The sequence below is a fragment of the Macrobrachium nipponense genome, chromosome 24 (assembly GCF_015104395.2).
Source record: "Macrobrachium nipponense isolate FS-2020 chromosome 24, ASM1510439v2, whole genome shotgun sequence".
NCBI lineage: Eukaryota > Metazoa > Arthropoda > Malacostraca > Decapoda > Palaemonidae > Macrobrachium > Macrobrachium nipponense.
Window position 1 is genome coordinate 17543257 of NC_061091.1, and position 22225 is coordinate 17565481.

Consider the following 22225-nt stretch of genomic DNA (forward strand, 5'->3'; position numbering starts at 1 on the left):
TTGTATCTCAGAATTTTGCCTGTCTCAAATGTAAAGGCATCAGCTTCACTTATTTTGTATCTCAGATTTTGCTTGCTCAAATTTTATGGCATCAGCTTCACTTCAGTTATTTTGTATCTCAGATTTCATTGTCTCAAATTTTATGGCATCAGCTTCAGTTATTTTGTATCTCAAAATTTTGCTTGACTCAAATTTTAAGGCACCAGCTTCAGTGATTTTGTATCTCCGATTTTGTCGTATGAAATTTTACGACATTAGCTTCAGTTATTTTGTATCTCAGAATTTGCTTGATTCAAATTTTAAGGCATCAGCTTCAGTTATTTTGTATCTCAGTGTTTCCAAGATGTTACTTTGTTATGAATTGCCAATCAGAGATAATCCCAAAATGGAAAGATATCCCGAGTGTAAAAATTCCTCTTAAATTATGCCATAACTTCTGTGTACAACTGATTAAAGTGATAACACTAAGGTTTTGAGTATAAACTCCTAATGAACAGATATTATTATTATTGTTATTATTATTGTTATTATTATTCTTATTATTATTCAGAGGATAACCCCCTATTCATATGGAACAAGCACCCAACATTGACATGAATTCAACATTCAAAAGAATATGGCGTTCATTTGAAAAAGGAAGTTACAGATGGTAATAGAAAATACAGGGAGAAGAGATCACTTAAAACGATAAAGAAAGATGTATTAAGAATTAGATAAATAGATAAAAAAAAACATAAATTAGTATGATACAAGGTTAGAAAACCACTAATCCGTTGTTCTAATCACCATATTTTTTTACTATTATTATTAAGGAAATAACTGCGCAAACTCAAATGCCTGCCAAAACAGAAAGGGGAAGTGCACCAAAAGTAAATGCACAAAAACTCAAAATGAAGTGGCCAATCTTTGTACAGGCACCGGTTGCAGGTGCTGTGTTAACAGTAAGTGCAGACAGCCTTCAGACTGTGTGTGTGTGTGTGTGTATTTATTTGTAATATATATATATATATATATATATATATATATATATATATATATATATATATATCAAAATGAGAAACAATATGAAATTATTGCAAAACGTTAAACAGTTAAAATGCCAGAACTTCTGTATTTCATTGTACATCTGTGTTTTACACACCTCAGAAACTTGACTGATATCAATTAACCATTTGAAAAGAGACTAATATTAAAGAGTAGTATCATGTCTCGCCCCCAGCACCAAATCCGCCACCACCAACGCAAAGGCCGACGCCCGGTCCCAGTCCCAGTCCCGGTCCAGTTCCCGTACCAGTCACCACGGCACCCCCGGTACCGGTGCGCTGCACAACGCTTGCCGCGTGCTCACAGCAGGGAGGGAACTGCACTACTCAGGTCTGCGCAGCGACTCAGCGTGAGATACCCAACGGGTGCCAAAATAGTACAACTTGCAGATGCTGTGCTCCCTTAGGTAAGAAGCCAGGCTTGTATTTTGGTGGGATTGGTTCTGATCATTCATTTGAAAGTGTTAAATTTTCACTGTGATTGTATATATATATATATATATATATATATATATATATATATATATATATATATATATATATAATGCACACGCAGTGACAGTAGAAGTGACAACCCAACTTTTCCAACAGAACTTATGATTCTAGGCAAGTTAGTTTTTTTTTTAGAAAAAGGAGTGTCTCACACATACGCATACGCACATGTATACATATTCATATGTGTACATATAGATATATACTCATGCACATATACATATGTAAATATGTTATGCACATATGTGTGTTCATATATATATATATATATATATATATATATATATATATAATTACGTATGTATAAGTGTATATACATGTATGAATTTAAATATATGTATGAAAATGTATTTATGTATACGCACATATATACACGTATATATAAAAATGTATATCACATACATTATACATGTGTATAGATACATATGCACACAGAAACACTAAATGTTTTCCATTCTGGATGAAAACAAATATGTGGTGAAAATGGTTTGCAAACAGTTTTCAAACTGTTTGCAAACTTTGTTTTCAAACAGTGTTTCCTACAGGGGACAGGCCTTTAGGCTGGCTAGTGACTAGATTGAAAAGATAGTCATATCAGGGAATGAAATAGTTGGTATATGAAAGTTTTGCATCTTTAAATTTGAGAAGCTAACTTATGTGAGAGACGGCAAGAAACTGAACCATTTTGATACAACATCAATTTCCAGTTGCATATTGTAGTTAGGCTAGAAAAAGCTGAGTGAGATTAACAAAAATAGAGATAAGAAATGAAAGAGTGGCATATTTTATTTCACGTCTTAAGGCACATTGCTGATAAATGAACGTTTTCCTTGGAAGTTTTTATTTCTAAGAGATAAAAAGATGAAAGTGGGTAAAGCATGTCTATACTCTGTTTTTTTCCATCTGTCTATCTGCCTGTGGTGTTTTTGTATGGTAACACTGCGTCCCGGGCTTTAAATAGTTACGCTATGTGTAAGTTTTAGGTAAATAAAAGGATATCTGGGTGTACATTTGCAACTGAAAAGTGTTTTAATAATTTACTGTATGCGAATTACACCGTTAATATTCGAAATAGGATATTGTTATTATTGTTGAATGTAAGCTGATTGTAACTATCTAAAGTCCGGGACGCAGTGTTACCATACGCAAACACCATAGGCGGATGGACAGATGGAAACAAACCGAGTTTAGTTACCGCTGGTGTGTCATACTGAAAAACTCTGCCGTTTAATTAAGAAGAGATTTGTGTTCACTAAATTCAAAAGGGTGTCTTCATTTAGGTCAACACCAGTTAAAGAAGAATTATATTAAACAAGAGGATAGTCGTGAAAGTTTCATGCTCTTATCTATCAAATATCATGCATCCAAATTCAGTGTTGTCAGGGTTTTGCCATTATGGTAATTAGGTTTTCTATGCCACTAAAGTACCTTATAACTCGTCACATTTTTGTAAATCAGGAAATTATTGAAATCCACAGACAGTATTATTCTTTCAATAACAGTTGTTGAATTATACATCAGTGATCATTTCAATATTGTGCCTTTCAGTTCCATAATGTTGTTGAATTGTAAATCAATGGTAATTTCAATATTGTGCCTTTCAGTTCCATAATAGTTGTTGAATTGTACATCAACGGTAATTTCAATATTGTGCCCTCCAGTTCAAAAGAAGAAAAATAGTCAACATCACATTCTTATAACAACTTGTTGTATGACGATCAAATTTCCGTTGCAGTTGCACCATGCAACCAGACAAATAACTGCACCGCCGTAAACGGGACTTGCAGTGCAACCTGCCTTGCAAACCAGACCGAAACCCCAGGTTTGTGCGGTGGGGCTGGTTGCAAATGCTGCGGAAGTCGCCTTCTTATCCCTCCAACTGCTCCCCCTGGGAATGGCAGTTTTGGCAATGGTAGTTCTTCCAATAGCAGTGGTGGTGGAATGGGCGGCGGCGGCGGCGGCGGTTTTGGCAATGGCACCTCTTCCAATGGCAGCGGTAGTGGAATGGGCGGCGGCGGCAGTGGTTTTGGCAATGGTAGTTCTTCCAATACCAGTGGTGGTGGAATTGGCGGTGGTGGTGGTTCTGGTTCCAACTTCACCAACAATGGAACTGGGGCTAATCAATGTCCACAAAACAACTCGTGCCCTGGGGAGTGTAGGATCGGTACTAACTGCAGTCAGATTCTGACCAGCGGGACTTGCAATGGAACGAACTGTGTCTGCTGTGCAAGTACGTAACAGGAGGGGCTTTCAAATTGAAATATTTCAACTTGACTAAAAGTACCTATTTTATTTCAACTTGACTAAATGTAACTATTTCAACTTGATTAAAAGTAGCTATTTCATTTCAACTTTACTAAATGTAACTAATGACTAAATGTAATTTTTTCAACTTGACTACATGTAACTATGTCAACTTGACTAAATATTTTAAGCTAAATGCTATTTACTGAATGTAACTGTTAACAAATATTGACTGAATGTAAACTGTCACTGTTTTCAACTTGACTTAATGTAACTATTGACTGAATGTAACTGTTTCAACTTGACTTAATGCAACTATTAACTCAATGTGACTGTTTCAACTTGATAAAATATAAATATTGACTGAATGTAACTGTTTCACCTTGACTAAATGTAACTACTGACTGAATGTAACTGTTTCACCTTGGCTAAATGTAACTATTGACTGAATGTAACTATTTGAACTTGACTAAATATAACTATTGACTGAATGTAACTGTTTCAACTAGACTGAAGGTAACGGTTTCAACTTGACTGAATGTAACTATTGACTGAATATAACTGTTTCAACTTGACTAAATGTAACTATTTCAACTTGGCCAAATGTAGCTCGATGGAGAGTGTTACTGGGTAGATGGAATGAGCTCTTGAGTCACATAAACGATGTGGATTGCTTTGCATTTCACATGACCCATTTTGATTGTTACTTTTATGCAGATGCTGTGTTTATTTTATGTACTTATACAACGCTGTTCTTTTAAATCTTCAATATAGATGATTCCACTTGTCTGTTTTTCATGAGACTAGTCAACAGACGCTGAAAAACAACGCAGTACAACGTCTAGGTTATTCATGAGTCTACTCAATATACCCTGAAGAGCAGGTTATTCATGAGTTTACTCCACAGACCACCCTGAGGAATAGGTTATTCGCGAGTCTACTCAACATACCCTAAAGGACAGGTTATTCATGAGTACTCAACATACACTGAAGAACAGTACGACCTGTTGGTTATTCACGATTCTTCTCAACTTACACTGAAGAACAGGTTATTCACAAGACTACTCAACATACCCTGAAGGACAGGTTATTCATGTGTCTACTCAACATACCCCGAAGGACAGGTTATTCATGTGTCTACTCAACATACCCTGAAGGACAGGTTATTCATGTGTCTACTCAACATACCCTGAAGGACAGGTTATTCATGTGTCTACTCAACATACCCCGAAGGACAGGTTATTCATGTGTCCTAACTCAACATAACCCCGAAGGACGGTTTATTCAGTGTCTACTCAACATACCCCCGAGTACAGATTGATTCATGTGTCTACTCAACATACCCGCGAAGGACAGGTTTTTCATGTGTCCTACTCAACATACCTGAGGACAGATTATTCAATGGGTGTCTACTCAACATATAATAAAGACCCGAAGGCAGGTTATTCATGTGTCTACTCAACATACCCTGAAGGACAGATTATTCATGTGTCTACTCAACATACCCTGAAGGACAGGTTATTCATGTGTCTACTCAACATACCCTGAAGGACAGATTATTCATGAGTCTACTCAACATACCCCGAAGGACAGATTATTCATGAGTCTACTCAACATACCCCGAAGGACAGGTTATTCATGAGTCTACTCAACATACCCCGAAGGACAGGTTATCATGTGTCTATCAACATCCCCGAAGGACAGGTGTGTCCCTACTCATACCCAAGGACGGTTTATTCATGATCTACTCAACATACCCGAAGGCATTATTCATGAGTCTACTCAACATCCCCGAGGACAGGTTCATGTCACTCAACATACCCCTGAACACATGTGATTATTCATGAGTCTACGGCAACATAACTGAAGGACAGGTTATTCATGAGTCTACTCAACATACCCTGAAGAACAGTATGACGTCTAAGTTATTCACGATTCTTCTCAACATGCACTGAATAACGGGTTATTCATGAGTCTACTCAACATACACTGGAGAACAAGTTATTCACGAGTCTTCTCAATATTCAATGAAGAATAGATTATATATAATTATTCATGAGTATTGGGGTGCTTGAGAGAGAAAAGAGAAGAGTTTCTGAAAGGTATGTCAGAATAATGAAAGATATGTATGCAGAGGCAACCACGCAATTAAGAAGCACTGTAGGAACTACAGAGACGTTTAAGGTGAATGTTGGTCTCCACCAGGGTTCAGCCCTTAGTCCCTACGTGTTTGATATTGTGATGGATGTTATAGCATCGTAAATTAGAGAAGAGGTGCCTTGTTGCGCAATGTTTGCTGACGACATTGAGCTGGCTGATCTAACAAGAGAATGTGTCCAACTTAAGCTAGGAAGATGGAGAGAAGAACTTGAGAGTAGAGGCTTAAAAATTAGCAGAATAGAGACAGAATATATTTGGACAGGTGGAGAGGAATGGCAGGGAACAGTGAAATTGGGCCAAGAAGACATAAAGAGGGTTAGCTCCTTCAAATATCTTGGTGCTGTTATGAGTAAGAATGGAAATCTGGATACAGAAGTCAGTAATAGAATTCAGTGTGCATGCATGAATTGGAGAAGGTTATCAGGGATACTTTGTGACAGGAGGATTAGTGCAAAAGTTAAAGGAAAGTTCTATAAAAGCGTAGTTAGACCAGCCATGCTGTATGGGACAGAGACTTGGCCAATAAAGAAAGAACAAGAAAGAAGAATGGAAGTGGCCGAGATGAGAATGCTGAGGCGGATGTGTGGTGTCACAAAAAGAGATAAGATTCGGAATGAATTGATCAGGGGGACAGTCAAAGTATTAGGGGTTTCAAAAAAAAAAGCTCAGGAAAGAAGACTCAAATGGTCTGGTCATGTCATGAGGAGAGAAGATGAACACGTGTGTAAAAGGGTTATGAACATGGAGGTGGAGGCCAGAAGAGGGAGGGGAAGACCAAAGTTCAGGTGGAAAAATAAATGATTGAATGACATGAAGGAAAAGGGTCTAAGAGAACAAGATGTACAGGACAGAGGAAGATGGAGAAGGCTGATTAGAAACAGCGACCTCATGTAGAAAGGGGAATAGATGAAGACAAAGAAGATTCATGAGTCTACCTCATCTTCGTTATCGGCTTGCACGATGATGTTGTCTGTGTATCGGACGTGTTTGCGCGGTTTTAAAATATGCAAAGAGGACACCCTATGGCGAGCCCATCGCCACACCTATTTTTCGGCCTGTACATCTGGCCTGATACATACATGATATCGTGCAAAACGACGACGAAGATGAAATAGAAGCTATCTGCCGCACATTCCAGCAGTGCAATTCCCTGAATTATACCGTCGAATTCAGCAGCAACGGCCAGCTCCCCTCCCTCGATGTCCTTATCTGCAAGACCGTAGATGGCCTAAGAACCTCTGCTTATACCAAGTAGACTAAGTTAGGCCTTTGCCTTAATGGAGACTGCGAGGTATAAGAGCACCGCCATCAAGGCCTGTGTGAAGAGGGTCCTTACCCGCTGCTCTACCTGGCAGGACACCCACCGAGAACTAGACCGTGTCTCCCAGATGCTCATTAACGGAGAAGTACGTGCAACTTTGGATCGATGGTGTGAAGAGCGAGGGAGACCGCAGCACCATCCCCTGGAGAAAATCAGCTGTATCACAAAGCGAGAATGCACCTGTGATATTGAGAAGATGAAGATATCACGAGGAAAATCATCACCAAAAACGTATTCACTACCGGAGTTAACACCAAGCTGGACCTAGTCGTTTACAAACAAAATCGGCGCACGAGAGACTCAATCATGAAATATAACCCAACCCCGCCGATAAGAGATCCTCTGAAACAAACTAATGTGGTCTGCCAGTTGAAATACCCCGTCCGTGGATGTCCCGGCTCATACATCAGTATGACCACTATGAAACTGTCGAAGAGGATTTCATGTCACACGGAAGGAGCGATAAAAATCCATAATAGAAACTCATACCAGGATGCCATCTCCCGTGACGGAATTATCAAGAACACCACGGTCATTGGGAGAGCCTCAGACTTGCGACATCTACGACCAATAGAGGCGCTCCTCATCCAGCAAGAGAAGCCCTCTCCGAATACGACTCAGTAATCGCTCTAATTTGTCAATTAGAGTAGATACTTATTTCGCCAACGTTTCAACTCAGTATGTTCACGGCAGAAGGTATGAGCAAAGTGATGTTGATGGTCGGGTCTACTCAATATATAGTCGAAGGTCTAGAAACACCAGAGCAGATGAACAATCCTGCCACCAATGGGAACTAGCGCAAGAAAACACCAGGCCATGACGTCACGCAACGTCACGTACCGCCCAGAGATGCCACGTCTCAACCCCGCCGGTCAGCAAGATTGCAACAGCGCGACCTTCATGCTTAAAAAGTTACCATTAAGAAAACTTTCACCAGCAAATAGACGGCCAGCATCCCACCCCGACCAATCAAAATTCAGCTTGAGGCCCACCTCTGCTGACCTTCGACTATATATTGAGTAGACCCGACCATCAACATCACTTTGCTCATACCTTCTGCCGTGAACATACTGAGTTGAAACTGGGAGAAACGTTGGCGAAATAAGTATCTACTCTAATTGACAAATTGTAGACAACTCTATGGACTATGTCCTCCGTATTTAAGTATCTTATTAAATATAAGCATACGTATACTATTATAGTCCCTGAATTTCGACTATTTCCCTCCTGAAGATGAAAAACATCGGAACATTACTCGTCCGATGCAGTAGCAGAGAGAAAGCAATCATTATAAAAATAGAGAAGGCTATACAGATTAAATGCAGCTAATGCAATAATTTCATTCAACAATACCTGTTTAATTAAAGGAGGGTCCTTGCCAAAATAATAATGATTCATTATCTATGCGCTTAATGCCTCTCATAACTGAAAACATTTGACAATATTGCACTTTAACTGCCAAGCTATGTAAGTTTTCATTTGTTTTTGTTTCCAAAAGTCATAAAATAATGAGGACGTTTGATTGTCGTGGGCATTTTGCATGCGACCATCGCTTATAGTTATTTTTAGTTATGTTCATGCAACTGTAAAACCTCTGCAGTTTATAATGATTATTTTATTCCTTTGTTTTTGTCATGCACTTCAAGAATTGACTAAAGGATAGCTTTTCTTTTTTGGATAGTTATTGTTTTTCATTTTCCGGTTGTTACTTGCATTAACAATTATGTTAATTGCTATTCACTTTTTTCTTTGTTCCCGCCTTCTTCTTCCATGTGGAAGTTTCAAGTTTATGATAATCCTTCTATATAAATGTAGTCCCAACATATATTTTCCTTTTTTCTCGTTGTGTAACAATGTCTATAGGTAATGAATTGAGTGCTGAATTATCACCTAAATATTAAACGAGAAATATCAGACCTCGTAGGGAATTAGTGCTGTCAGTGCACCTCACGAGTTCCACTGTAGACATTGTATTACTTAGGTTCTTTGCAGCGTCCCTTCGTTTCGTAGCTGCAACCCCCCCTTCATTACTGTGAAAATGAAGACTATGGCAGGAAGACATCATCAGATACTCATATATGATAGCTGAAAAGCGCCTCAGCGGCGTGGTTGGTATGGTATTAGCGTCCCACCTCGGTGGTCGCGGGTTCGATTCTCGGCCATTCCATTGAGGAGTGAGAGATGTGTATTTCTGGTGATAGAAGTTCACTCTCGACGTGGTTCGGAAGTCACGTAAAGCCGTTGGTCCCGTTGCTGAATAACCACTGGTTCCATGCAACGTAAAAGCACCATACAAACAAACAATGATAGCTGAAAAGCTATGTATGAGATGATCCAAACCAGTTTTGGTGGCATTGTTGTGGATTACCCTGTTGAACAAAAGGATACATAAGAGTCTCTCTCTCTCTCTGTTGTTAGGAGAATATTCTAGCGTAGACTATTTTCATAAAGATCTCGATTACTTTTAATTAAAATAAAGGACTAAATTTCAGTTAGCAAGAGTGGGCAGATAATTCTTTACACCAGTATTTTATGAATAGGTCTATGTTCATTCTGCAAAGTTAAGATACCATATGGAAATTTTTCGAAGACACTACAAGCACCATGACAGTAGCAACGAAAACAAGAATAATCGTAACAAGAACCACAATAAAACGGCTGAATAGAAGATAGGCCTATAATCCAAACGTCATAAGTTGTGTAACCGACAAAAAGACAGGACCTTATAGGTCTACGTCATTTTTTATGATCCTATTATTTCGAAAGGAGATAATGTCCTTAAGGAAATTCACCGCAATTTAGATCCAATATGACTTGTACAACCCATCATACTGTAACTATTTTAAAAAACAAATGTATATTCTGGTTTTATAAAGTGCACTCACTACTTGTCATCCCTACGAATTTGTAAATGATTTCAATGAAATCGATTTTAAGACAATAAAAATGTAGTAAAATTTCCTGAAATCTGAGAAAGTCTTTGTGTTTAAATTTAGAATGGTGAACACGCTTGACATTATCAGACGGCAATTACCATTGTCCAGTGATTCAAGTGCACTGATTCGAAAACAGACATTCTCTGTCTCACATCCGTATTCACGTGAACATCATTTACGAAGCAAATCATAGCAGCAACGTGGAACACTTCAGACTATTCATATTTTGTTGTTTTTTTACCATTTTTAGGAAGACGTGTCTTATGATTTTATTTCCATTCTATTCCAAAGGTGCTTTGTATTTAAGTGTGCCCTCTTCATTTGTGTGTATTATTTTCATTGTAGAGTAATCTTTTATGGACCTATAACTGAGTGTGATCGTTATGAAGTGCTCTGTGTCCGCATTATTACATGCCATTGAAATAGCTACCATTTTATGTTATGGGAGTTGAATGCCGAGTGCCTTGAGTCTTCATTGGATAATTGGCCTTCCATTGACCAGACAGTGGTCAGCCTATCTCACCACTGGCTCCTGGATAAGTATGTGAAAGGATGACACTATTGACCGAATCTTGGGATAGTAAATAAGATTCCTACAATCAGTGTCTTTCCAACCTATGTAATTATATATGGCTTATCTCAGTGAAATCTAACCATTGTTGTTGTGATGGCAAAAGATTTCAGTGTGTCAGCCATGCCCAGTGAAATTTAACAGGCTACTATAACAAAATCGCAGACAGGGGAACATCCTTGATTGAGTAGGCTAACCGTTCCGTGGATGTCAAGGGTTATGTCAAAACTTTTGTCACTAAGTTTAATATTTGGGCTTAACAACCAGGAGTTCCTCCTGCTCCTTATTCCTGTCATCTCGAAATAAATCAGCATTTTTAAAGTCTATAAAATAAACTCTTGAATAGACAACCGAGTGTTCCAAAGTTCTAGGGGTTGCCCATTTTGTACTATAAATTTTATGTTAGGTTGAGTGTTTGTGATTACTTATTTTTTTTAAGTTGACATGATATTTTAAAGAGATGTAATGTTATTGTCAACATTAATTATTCTTGATTTTTTTAAGTGTAAAACCAATACATCATTGATATTAGTAGTATGTACTAAGACTAAGTAATTAGAATTAGACAATATCTTCTATACCTTTGAAATGGAAATTGGCCATAGCAGTAACTATTTCAGATGGTAAGACTAAAAAAGCCACTGGAACACTCCCCCAAACTATAAACTCTAGAGATTTCCACGGTCATGCTAACCCTTTGTTTTTCTCTATCTTACACCAAAAGACTGTCAAGCTCAACCCAACTGCACCAGCAGGAACGGCAAATGCAAACTGCAATGCGCAGCAGGTGAAACAGCCCTGGTGAATGGATGCACAGGGGTCAATTGCACTTGTTGCATTCTTAGTAGCAGCCTGGCAACTTGCCCGGCCACACCTCAACCAACTTGCGCGGGCAAGTGCTTGGATCTGGCTGTGTGTCCAACTGTCGTCCAAAGCGGCACGTGTCCCTCTACGGCTAATAATACGTGTACTTGTTGTCAAGGTAGGCTCCATTTTTTTCATTTTGTGACTTTTGGTCTCAAATTAGGGTTTAAGATCAAATCACTTAGAGGTTTTGGAACTAACTAGGCATGTGACTGTCAGTCGCTTGGACCCAGTGATTCCCAACCTTTGTGCCATCAAGGAACTACACAAACAATTTTTCATATGCAAGTGAACCTTTAAATATATATATATATATATATATATATATATATATATATATATATATATATATATATATATATATAATATATATAGTTATAAGCATACCACACAGGAAAAATTATAGGCAGAAATTTGTGTGCTTGTTTGTAAGGTGTTTTTACGTTGCATGGAACCAGTGGTTATTCAGCAACGAGATTTGTAGCTGGGCGCTTTCGTCCTTTAATTAGAGACATCGTCGAGGCACAAATGAGATACAGTTGAAAAGAAGGTTACAAGGTAAACAAAAAGATTAAGAATACCAGATGGTTAACTGCCAAAGAATTAAAAATCATAGAGATAACCCAGGAAAATCGAAGACCAGAGAGTCACAAACTAAAATAGATTTAAACATAAGAGAAAGGGAAGTTTAGCTATACAAAGTCCAAAAGCATTTATACAACTCTTCGTAAGTGAACCCAGTGCAAACTGTGTAATAACTATTAGACGCTTTAATGAAAAGATGTTTGAAATTAGTCATCATTATGATCTGATCTGACCTGTAATATCAAATCATACTTGTATGTGTTATTGACATAGGAGGCATTCACCAAATCAGCATATTGACATACAACTTTTAAAAAATAGAGAAAAATTCTTTTGGAAATTGGCAACTTTCAAATTGTACTTCTTCCAATAATATACTTATGCTGTGACATTTTAGTTTGTTAAATAAAACTCTGTGTCTACTTTGCACCTGTCACCTGTCAGTGTCAGAATTAACCTGTTGAGACACAACCTAACGTAGCCTAACCGACCCTACTTAACCATAACCTAATCACACTTGAACCTAACATAACCTGATGTTTAATGGTATCCACAACTCATAATCTGGCAACCTAATTTAACCATAACTTAACCAATTGTAACCAGAACTTAAGTTAACCTTATGTTCAATGGTATGCACAGCTCTTAATCAGAAAAACTTTACTTACCCCTAACCTAACTTAACCCTACCCTAACCTAAATCAAGCCAACCCTAACCTGACTGACTTCCAGAGGTATGCACACCCCATAATCAGAAAATCATGACTTAACCCAACCCAACCCTAAACCTAACCTACCTTACCCTTTCCGGTGGTATGCAGAGCTCATAATCAGAAAAACTTGACTCAATCCTAACCTAACTTGTTTCCCAAGGGTATGCACAACTCACAATCCAAAAAATCGTGCAGGTACACTATTATTCTAATAGAGGCCTTTGTATACTCTGTTTTTTTATCATCTGTCCATCCGCCTGTGGTGTTTGCGCATGGTAACACTGCTTCCCGGGCTTTAAATAATATCCTATTTTGAATATTAACGATGTAATTTGCATACAGTAAATTATTAAAACACTTTTCAGTTGTAAATGTACACCCAGATATCCTTTTATTTACCTAAAACTTACACATAGAGTAACTATTTAAAGCCCGGGACGCAGTGATACCATGCAAAAGCACCACAGGTGGATGGACAGATTGAAAAATACAGAGTACAGTGATATGCAGACTCATGCACTGATTTACCTACAGACTGTCAGCCCAATGACGTCTGCAAACAGAAGAGTGGCGTTTGCAAGACAGCCTGCCTCAACCAGGAATGGGAAGTCGTCAATGGCTGCAGTGGTTTGAGCAAATGTGCCTGCTGCGCTCCTCAGTCAAATTTCTACAACTGTCCGGCGAGCAGCGCATGTCCGGGAAGATGCTCAGATCCTTTCCGCTGCGAGACAGTCATGAATGCAACCTGTGATGGAACAGGCTGTGTTTGCTGCTTGAGTAAGTGTAGTAAAATAGTATGTGAATGGATAAATGAATCTATGTGTGTATATATACACACACATATATATATATATATATATATAATATATATATATATAGATAAGATAGATAGATAGATAGATAGATAGATAGATAGATAGATATATAGATAGATATATATACATACATATATATATACATTACATATATAGTATATATATATATATATATATATATATATATATATATATATATATATATATAAATACATATATAGATAGATAGATACATAGATACATAGATAGATAGATATACATACATACATACATACACACACACACACACACACACATATATATATATATATATATATATATATATATATATATATATACATATATATATATATATATATATATATATATATATATATATATATATCATATACATACATATACGGAAAAAGATTAAGAGAACATTGGGCAAAAGGAGAAAAATAACTTTCACCTCTTGAGAGATTCAAATATCGTTTTTTTTCTTTTTTTTTTAATCATTTAGTGACCCAATCACCCAATCACTGGAGTGCATGTGCCAGGAAGGAAGCAAGAGGGTGGAAGAACTTCCTTTTCAGTATTTTTATGTCCCCACCCGACAGACAGAATAGAAAAACTATCAAATCATTGTTTCATATAAAAGTCATCTTGAATATACCTCAAAGAATATATTTTCGACAACCTTAAAAGAGCATTTGCACCATCTCTAGATAATCATGCATATCCCGAACGAAAATAATTGGCAAATGTGACTAAAAGGATGATAAAGTAAATCCTTCAGTCCAGACTAAATCTTTGAGGAGTGCAGTAAATGTACCTCGCTGTTGAGCCTCTCAGTTCCAGAGGTTCTTTATTCCTCGTACCAGTGGATTGTGGAGCAGTCTCACTGTCGATGTTGCGTAACTGGAACCTGGAGAGTTGGGGCGAACATACAATGCTTTAGTACACTAAAACAGTTCTTGTAGTTTAGGAATTTACTGACATTTTATTTATTTTACGTTTTCTTTTCTAAGAGTAGATCTCTTCTTTCTGTATTTCCTGTGACCTGTTACTTTTTTCAGATGGACACCATATACTTTGGAAGCTTGAATAGCAAGGCAGTGGCACTTGTGGTCGGCTTGTTCCTGTATATGCAGTTCATCTACTGGATATAATAATTATAATAATGATATTAACTCTCATGATTGGAAAGGCAGAGATAATTGGGTCGTGAGTCTACCGTCCATTTCCCAAGACGTTTCAAAGGCTGAATTTTTATAGCATAGTCATTTTTTCACCTCTAATCAAATGCTTCGTTTCAGATTGCGTGAAACAGGACGGATGTGCCCGCGTGAATGGCACCTGCCGAGAGACCGGCACTTGCAAGGAGAACGAAACGATTGTAGCCCAAGGATGTACAGGAAACAGGTGTACCTGCTGTGCTCCACAAAGTAAGCATAACTCTGTCTCTGTATACTTGTGTATATAGTATGTATGTATGTATTGTAATGGACCGCACTTGGTCCCGCAGGATCTTAAAAGCAAAAAAGCAAATGGGACTGGAATGACTGACAGTAGTTGGGACAAACAAAGGAGGGAGGAGCGGAGCAAGACCACAATACATGACCTTAATCGTGTTTACTATATACAGTAACTTTTAGCATAATATACAATTGTGTCCGGGCTTAGCATAAATTACCAGTTAAATGAATATTAACAAAATGAAATACAAGTGAAAACAGCAGCAGTCAAAATCAGTGAACAAGACTTAAAAGACCACACAAATGACAATCGTAATCAAAATACTAATGCAAAAAGCATCTCAAAATACAGTTACAGAGCCATACACTGCTCAACACCATTACAGAGTCATACACTGCTCAACACCTTTGCAGAGCCATACACTGATCAACATCATTGCAGAGCCATACACTGCTCAACACCATTGCAGAGCCATACACTGCTCAACACCTTTGCAGAGCCATACACTGTTCAACATCATTGCAGAGCCATACACTGTTCAGCATCATTGCAGAGCCATACACTGGTCAACATCATTGCAGAGCCATACACTGCTCAACACCTTTGCAGAGCCATGCACTGGTCAACATCATTGCAGAGCCATACACTGCTCAACACCATTGCAGAGCCATACACTGCTCAACACCATTGCAGAGCCATACACTGCTGAACACCATTACATTAAAGAAAAAGCAAGCATATAATATAAGCAAGCAGCATGAATGCATGAACAAACAGATGAACAAGGAGTATAAAATAAATAACCATAAACAGTACAGCAGCAACATAAATAAAAGCATACAAATTACTCTGTACTGATGTGTTTTGCCAGAAAGGGGATCTGTGATACACAGTCATGTCATTCCGAGGCACATGGCAAAATTTATAAGTCTCTCTCTCTCTCTCTCTCTCTCTCTCTCTCTCTCTCTCTCTCTCTCACACACACACACACACACACACACACACACACACACACAGACACACACACACATATTGTAAACTATTTGGAACATACATCATACTATTACAACCATATCTCAACAAACAAGGAAAACACCACTTTTCTTCAGCAATTACCACAAGGAAACTTTTTTTTTATCTGGGAAATGAAGGCTTGATGCACTTTATCCTTTCAGACTGCTCAAGAACACAGTCCTGCGTGGATGCAAATGGCTTCTGTAGAGACACCAAATGCAACACAGGAGAGAATGAGATTGCTTCTGGATGTACAGGGACAAACTGCGTCTGTTGTGTTCTACCAGGTGAATGTTGTCCTTTGGTCTTTTCTTAGGTTTCACTCCCTCTTCAGATGCAGTTTTGCTGAATTTAAGAGTGAAATTCTCGGATGAAGTAATCATCTGCAGTATATTGTAATCTTACAAAGCCAGCTGTAGAAGTAAAGTACTCAGAATTCTAAGTTAGGGAAGTTTCAATGGCTGTAAATATGTGAAGTACTTAATTTTAATTTATTTCACATTGTTAGTGATTTCAAAACGCTCCATGAATATTTATAACGTATAAACACGTCGTGAGTTTAGTTGAAAAATGCTTTAATATTATATTCTTCAGCTAGTTCATAATTTTCCATCAATCTTTAGATGTTTCCTGATGTACGAAGAATTGTTTTTCTGACTACTGTGGCAGTTTCTGTCACTGGTGAAGCTTAAGAAATGATAGTGATAGTAGATTGTCTCTCCATTGATGCAAATTTTCTCTCTCAGATTTTAGAGTACAATTTAATTTTTAGAGCCTTTTTCTTGTACTATTGCAGATTTCTGAATATAATAATAATACAACTTTACCTAAAAGTTGTCCCAGCAGAAGTCTAAAGTCTTGGTGCGTCCTGCCCTCTCTTCTATAAAAAGTGAGCCACTTGGTCAATATGAAATGGATGTTTATAAGAATCCTTTTTTCCAGTTACTACAACTACTGCTCGACCAGCCAACAATTCAGGACCAGCCAACAATACAGGACCAGGTACCAATCCAGCACCAGCCAACGGTACAGGACCAGGTGCCAATCCGGCACCAGGTCCCAATCCGGCACCAGCCAACGGTACAGGACCAGGTACCAATCCGGCACCAGGTCCCAATCCGGCACCAGCCAATGGTACAGGACCAGGTACCAATCCGGCACCTGGTACCAATCCGGCACCAGCAAATGGTACAGGACCAGGTACCAATCCGGCTCCAGCCAATGGTACAGGACCAGGTACCAATCCAGCACCAGGTACAGGACCAGGTACCAATCCGGCACCAGCCAATGGTACAGGGCCAGGTACCAATCCAGCACCAGGTACAGGACCAGGTACCAATCCGGCACCAGCCAATGGTACAGGACCAGGTACCAATCCAGCACCAGGTACAGGACCAGGTACCAATCCGGCACCAGCCAATGGTACAGGGCCAGGTACCAATCCGGCACCCGGTACCAATCCAGCACCAGCCAATGGTACAGGACCAGGTACCAATCCAGCACCAGGTACAGGACCAGGTACCAATCCAGCACCAGGTACAGGACCAGGTATCAATCCGTCACCAGCCAATGGTACAGGGCCAGGTACCAATCCAGCACCAGGTACCAATCCGGCACCACCCAATCCAGCACCAGCCAACGGTACAGTACCAGGTACCAATCCGTCACCAGCCAACAGTACAGGATCAGGTACCAATCCGGCACCCGGCAAGTGATTTGCGCTCTGTTGCCCTTAAACAGGAGCATAATTGGCCTAAATCATTCCAACCTTATTTTCATTTCACGTTGAACAAGACTTTTTGGACACTCATAAGATCCCTTCTCCCCTAAACTAACTTTCCAGTCTCTTAAAATGTCATCATTGTCTCTGTTTTCATGTCAGTTTTGGGGACCACCTCCGGTAAAAAATCCTTTTTTTTATAATAACACAGGAACCAAACAAAGGCAGAGATCACTAGAAGTTTACATTTACGAAAAATGAGATAATTTTAAAGATTTCCTCTACAGGGCTGAAACAGTTGTTCTTTTCGAGCGTCCTTTTTCTTAATAACAGGAGCAAATTCAAGTTCACCATCATCATGGCCGTTAAAACCATTGTATTGAAAGCTCAGTCACAAATCCATAAATCCTCCACCGTTTGTTGCCCATTGAAAATAATTTGCCATGAGATTTAATATCTGGGGGTAATGACGAGTCCTGTTAACTATAACGAAAGTGTTCTTTGCCTGAATGCGTGCTTCCTTTTCACTCTATCATTCCTCACCAAAGCCCAGTCGAACTTATTATTACTAGTTGTATGCATTTGCACCATATTTATTAGACTTATAGCACTGAATGTTAGTTTGTTTTTTCCATAAATGTTAACTGTGACAGACATTCACAAGTTAGTTCTTATATTGTCTTAAATGTTTCCCAAATTCTTTAGAAAATATTATTCAACGTATTTATTCTAATTTGCAGCTAATAAAAGTCAGGTGGTTCGTGTTGTTTTGACATATTCATTTCAAGCATTTTGTGTTTTGTGACTTTTATTGAGGATAATGGTTTACTCTACAACAGTGATTCCGAGGACATTGACTCAGATGTATTCTTGTGAAGTTTAGCTTCTATTAGTAGTAAATAATGGAATGGAAAATAATTGTGGTTTTATTTATAACCAAGTCATCTTGCAGATTGATATTATTGTTATTATTATGCTGTGAACCAATATAGCACAATAACCTTATATGAAAGAATTGAGAGTGCTGCTAAAAAATGTGATACATATATATATATATATATTATATATATATACAGGCAGTCCCCAGCTTACGGCGGTTTCGGCTTATGACATTCCGAGGTTACAACGCTTTTCAATTATATTTATCAGACATTATTTCCAGGTTTAGACGCATGTTCCAGGGTTACGGCACCTACAGCACTCATCTGGCAGATGAAATATGACTCCAAAAATGCTAAATAATCAATATTCGAAGGTTTTTGTATGAAAAATGCAATAAGAATGCAGTTTACATAGTTTTTAATGCACCCAGGGTATTAAAAGTAAGGCTTTCTTAGGATTTTTGACGATGTTCTGGCTTATGACGATTTTCGGGTTGTACAACTGGTCTCAAGAACGGAACCCCCATCATAACCCGGAGATATATATATTCATTTGTTTGTTTACTATAGTTAATGGTTAATTAATAATAATTTGAAATGAGTACATACTGATTATTTATACATTTTTTTTGGCGTATTCTAAGCTTTTAGCATCTTAGGTTTCGATGTCAGAATCTTAGACTAGGCTACAGTAGCAACTGCTAACATAGGCTAGGCTTATTGCCAGAATCAAAACTCAACATTATAAGGGATATATACTAAAGTCCTAATATATGCAGTAAAAATGGAGTTGAACATTTTGCCTTTTTGGAGTAATTTTTCTTCTGTCAGATCAGCGACGTAACCTTAGATCGTGTCGTAAGCCTGGAAATAATTTCTGATGAATATAATTGAAAAGCGTCGCAAGCTCGGAACGTCGTAAGCTGCGGACTGCCTTTATATATATATATATATATATATATTATATATATATATATATATATATATATATATATATATATATATATTATGTATATATTGTATATGATATATATATATATAATATATATATATATATATATATATATATAGATATATATATATATATATATATATATATATATATATATATATATATATATATATATATAATGTATAAGTGAATCACAAAAATTTAAATGTGATGGATATACAAGTATAAATATAGGCAAAATCCACAAAGGAAGGTAAAACAATGGAGTAACTGCTGCAAGGCCTTTCAACTTCTCATCCTTTACTAAGCAGACTGATATAAAAATGAAAGTAAGTTTACAAAGAAAGCTCTTATAAATGACAGACAGGGAAGATAAAGGAAAATACTTACCTGGAATCCAACACACCTGAAGGATTAGTGGACCTACCCAAAACAGGGTTACATTATAAGAGGTTCACAAAAGATTAAGTCCAGTTGCTTAGATGCAGGGACGAGGCAATTAAAAGATTATACAGGGAGGTGACTGACAACCAAAAGAATAAAATGATAAAATTACAATTCAGTAAATCTCATTTTGGTAAACAATAATAATTTTTGCAAAGTGAGTATTTAAAAAAAATATATATTAACAGATACAAAGAAACTATGTATAAGGTAACTAGTGATTTTATCTTTAAGGTCATTCCTAAACATTTTACTTATACAAGGGTCCACTTGATACAAGCCAAAGCTAAGCTTAGAATTACAATTGGAAGTAAATTGTATAATGGTGGATTCTAAAAGATTTTGTGAAAAGAAATCTTTCAATCTAGCAATCACTGAACTGCCACTCCAATTTATCCTGTGAGAGTTTTCACCTAAATGAATGAATATTGCATTAGATATTTGCCCAGTTTTGACAATATTTATGCTGTTTAATTCTTACATCTAAATCCTTGCTAGATTGGCCTATATAAAAATGGGCAGTCCGTACATGGAATTTTACATATTATGTTGTTGCTTTCCTTAGGGCAATTTTTTCTAGAATTCCTTTTAGTATATTATTATTATAGGAAAAAACAAGGTTGACATTAAAAGATTTTAACAATGATTCCATGGTTTCAAAATTTCAAAAATAAGGCAAGCAAAGAATGCTCTTATAAGTTCTTTCTCATGTTACTTTCACTATAAAACTTTTTGTGGGCTTTATTATAGCAAAATCTAATGTATGTGAAGGATGACATAAGTCTGTCCTGTATTTTCTTGAGTATTCGATGTCTTGAGACAATGCGCAATGCTCATAAAAATGTGTTAAGTTGTTCTATGTATTAAAACATCTAAGAAAAGGAGACAAATGTCTTTTTCTAATTCAAATGAGAGAGTTAATCATCTACACTGATCCCAGCAAAATAGCGTTTTTCAAAGAACTCCATCAATAAGTTTGAGAAGAGTAGTGATAAAGGTTGCCCATTGCCATACCAAATATGTGTTGATAAAATTCACCATTGAATATAAACTTACAATCACCAATGCACAACTTAGTGAATGAAATAATATGACTCAGAGGTAGAGGTAATACATGATGGGTTTGTTCGTTACTACGATACTCTAAAGTAGAATCTTGAGGGACTTTCGTGAAAAGAGAACAAACACCAAAACTAACGAATCCATCAGCGGGGCAAAAAGGGAATTTGTTTAATATATCAACTAAATCTGGAGAATTGTATATGTGAGAATCGAAATATATCACCAAGCTCTTGTCCCCGCCTACTTGAAACTATCCCCGATTCTCACATGCATGAACGATTCCTAGATCCGCCACTGTGTTATGGATATCCGGTTACAGATTACATTACATTTTAGTCATCTGTGAATAACGAGCGCACGAATGGTTCCCATATAAGGGAACACCTCACGCCAGTGCAGTGGCGGATTGAAGTGGGGGCCCACCTTGTCACGTGGCCAACCGCCCCCAAACCCCACCCCGCCCATGGATAGAATAATGTGTAGTAAGTCTTAAAGCTATAATCAAATGTTGATCATGTGTACCCACTGTACACAAGTAAAATATTGAAAGATATATACTGAAAATAAAATTATATAATTTTTTTTATGCGTGTATCTAATGCTTGTATTTGTCAAAGTAACTTCACTTGCTACTTCTTTGTAAGCTGCAGCTGTTGGAAGAAATGTAACAATCTTTACAAATCTCTCTCTCTCTCTCTCTCTCCTCTCTCTCTCTCTCTCTCTCTCAGTACATACAACTATATATGTGCATATGATGTAAACTATATGGCTCTATGTATGTGTGCGCATACATTTATAGATAGATACATATGTACCGTATGTGTGTGTGTACATGATAATCCTAACTGGGCCACCGCCCCCTCCCCCACCACAAAATCCCCCGCCAAAAGATTTCTATATCAGCCACTGCGTCATGCCACTTGAATTCGCATGCTTCTCACGTACAAGCC

General features: G+C 37.6%; 1 protein-coding gene across 6 annotated transcripts in view; it reads left to right on the forward strand.

The window, feature by feature from the left end:
- LOC135205487 (prestalk protein-like) overlaps positions 1–18854 on the forward strand; it is a 44601-nt gene extending 25747 nt beyond the window's left edge. Inside the window, exons 10-18 of one of the 6 annotated variants that reach the window (XM_064236201.1) lie at positions 813–941; positions 1220–1450; positions 3271–3765; positions 11492–11749; positions 13464–13706; positions 15043–15171; positions 16378–16503; positions 17159–17704; positions 17801–18854. In XM_064236201.1, coding sequence (XP_064092271.1) covers positions 813–941; positions 1220–1450; positions 3271–3765; positions 11492–11749; positions 13464–13706; positions 15043–15171; positions 16378–16503; positions 17159–17704; positions 17801–17931 — 2288 coding nt within the window. In that variant the 3' untranslated portion in view covers positions 17932–18854. Of the gene's footprint in view, positions 1–812; positions 942–1219; positions 1451–3270; positions 3766–11491; positions 11750–13463; positions 13707–15042; positions 15172–16377; positions 16504–17158 lie in introns of all 6 variants that reach the window. The other 5 variants (XM_064236199.1, XM_064236200.1, XM_064236202.1 and 2 more) reach the window with 5 other exon arrangements.
- The last annotated feature ends 3371 nt before the right edge of the window (positions 18855–22225 follow it).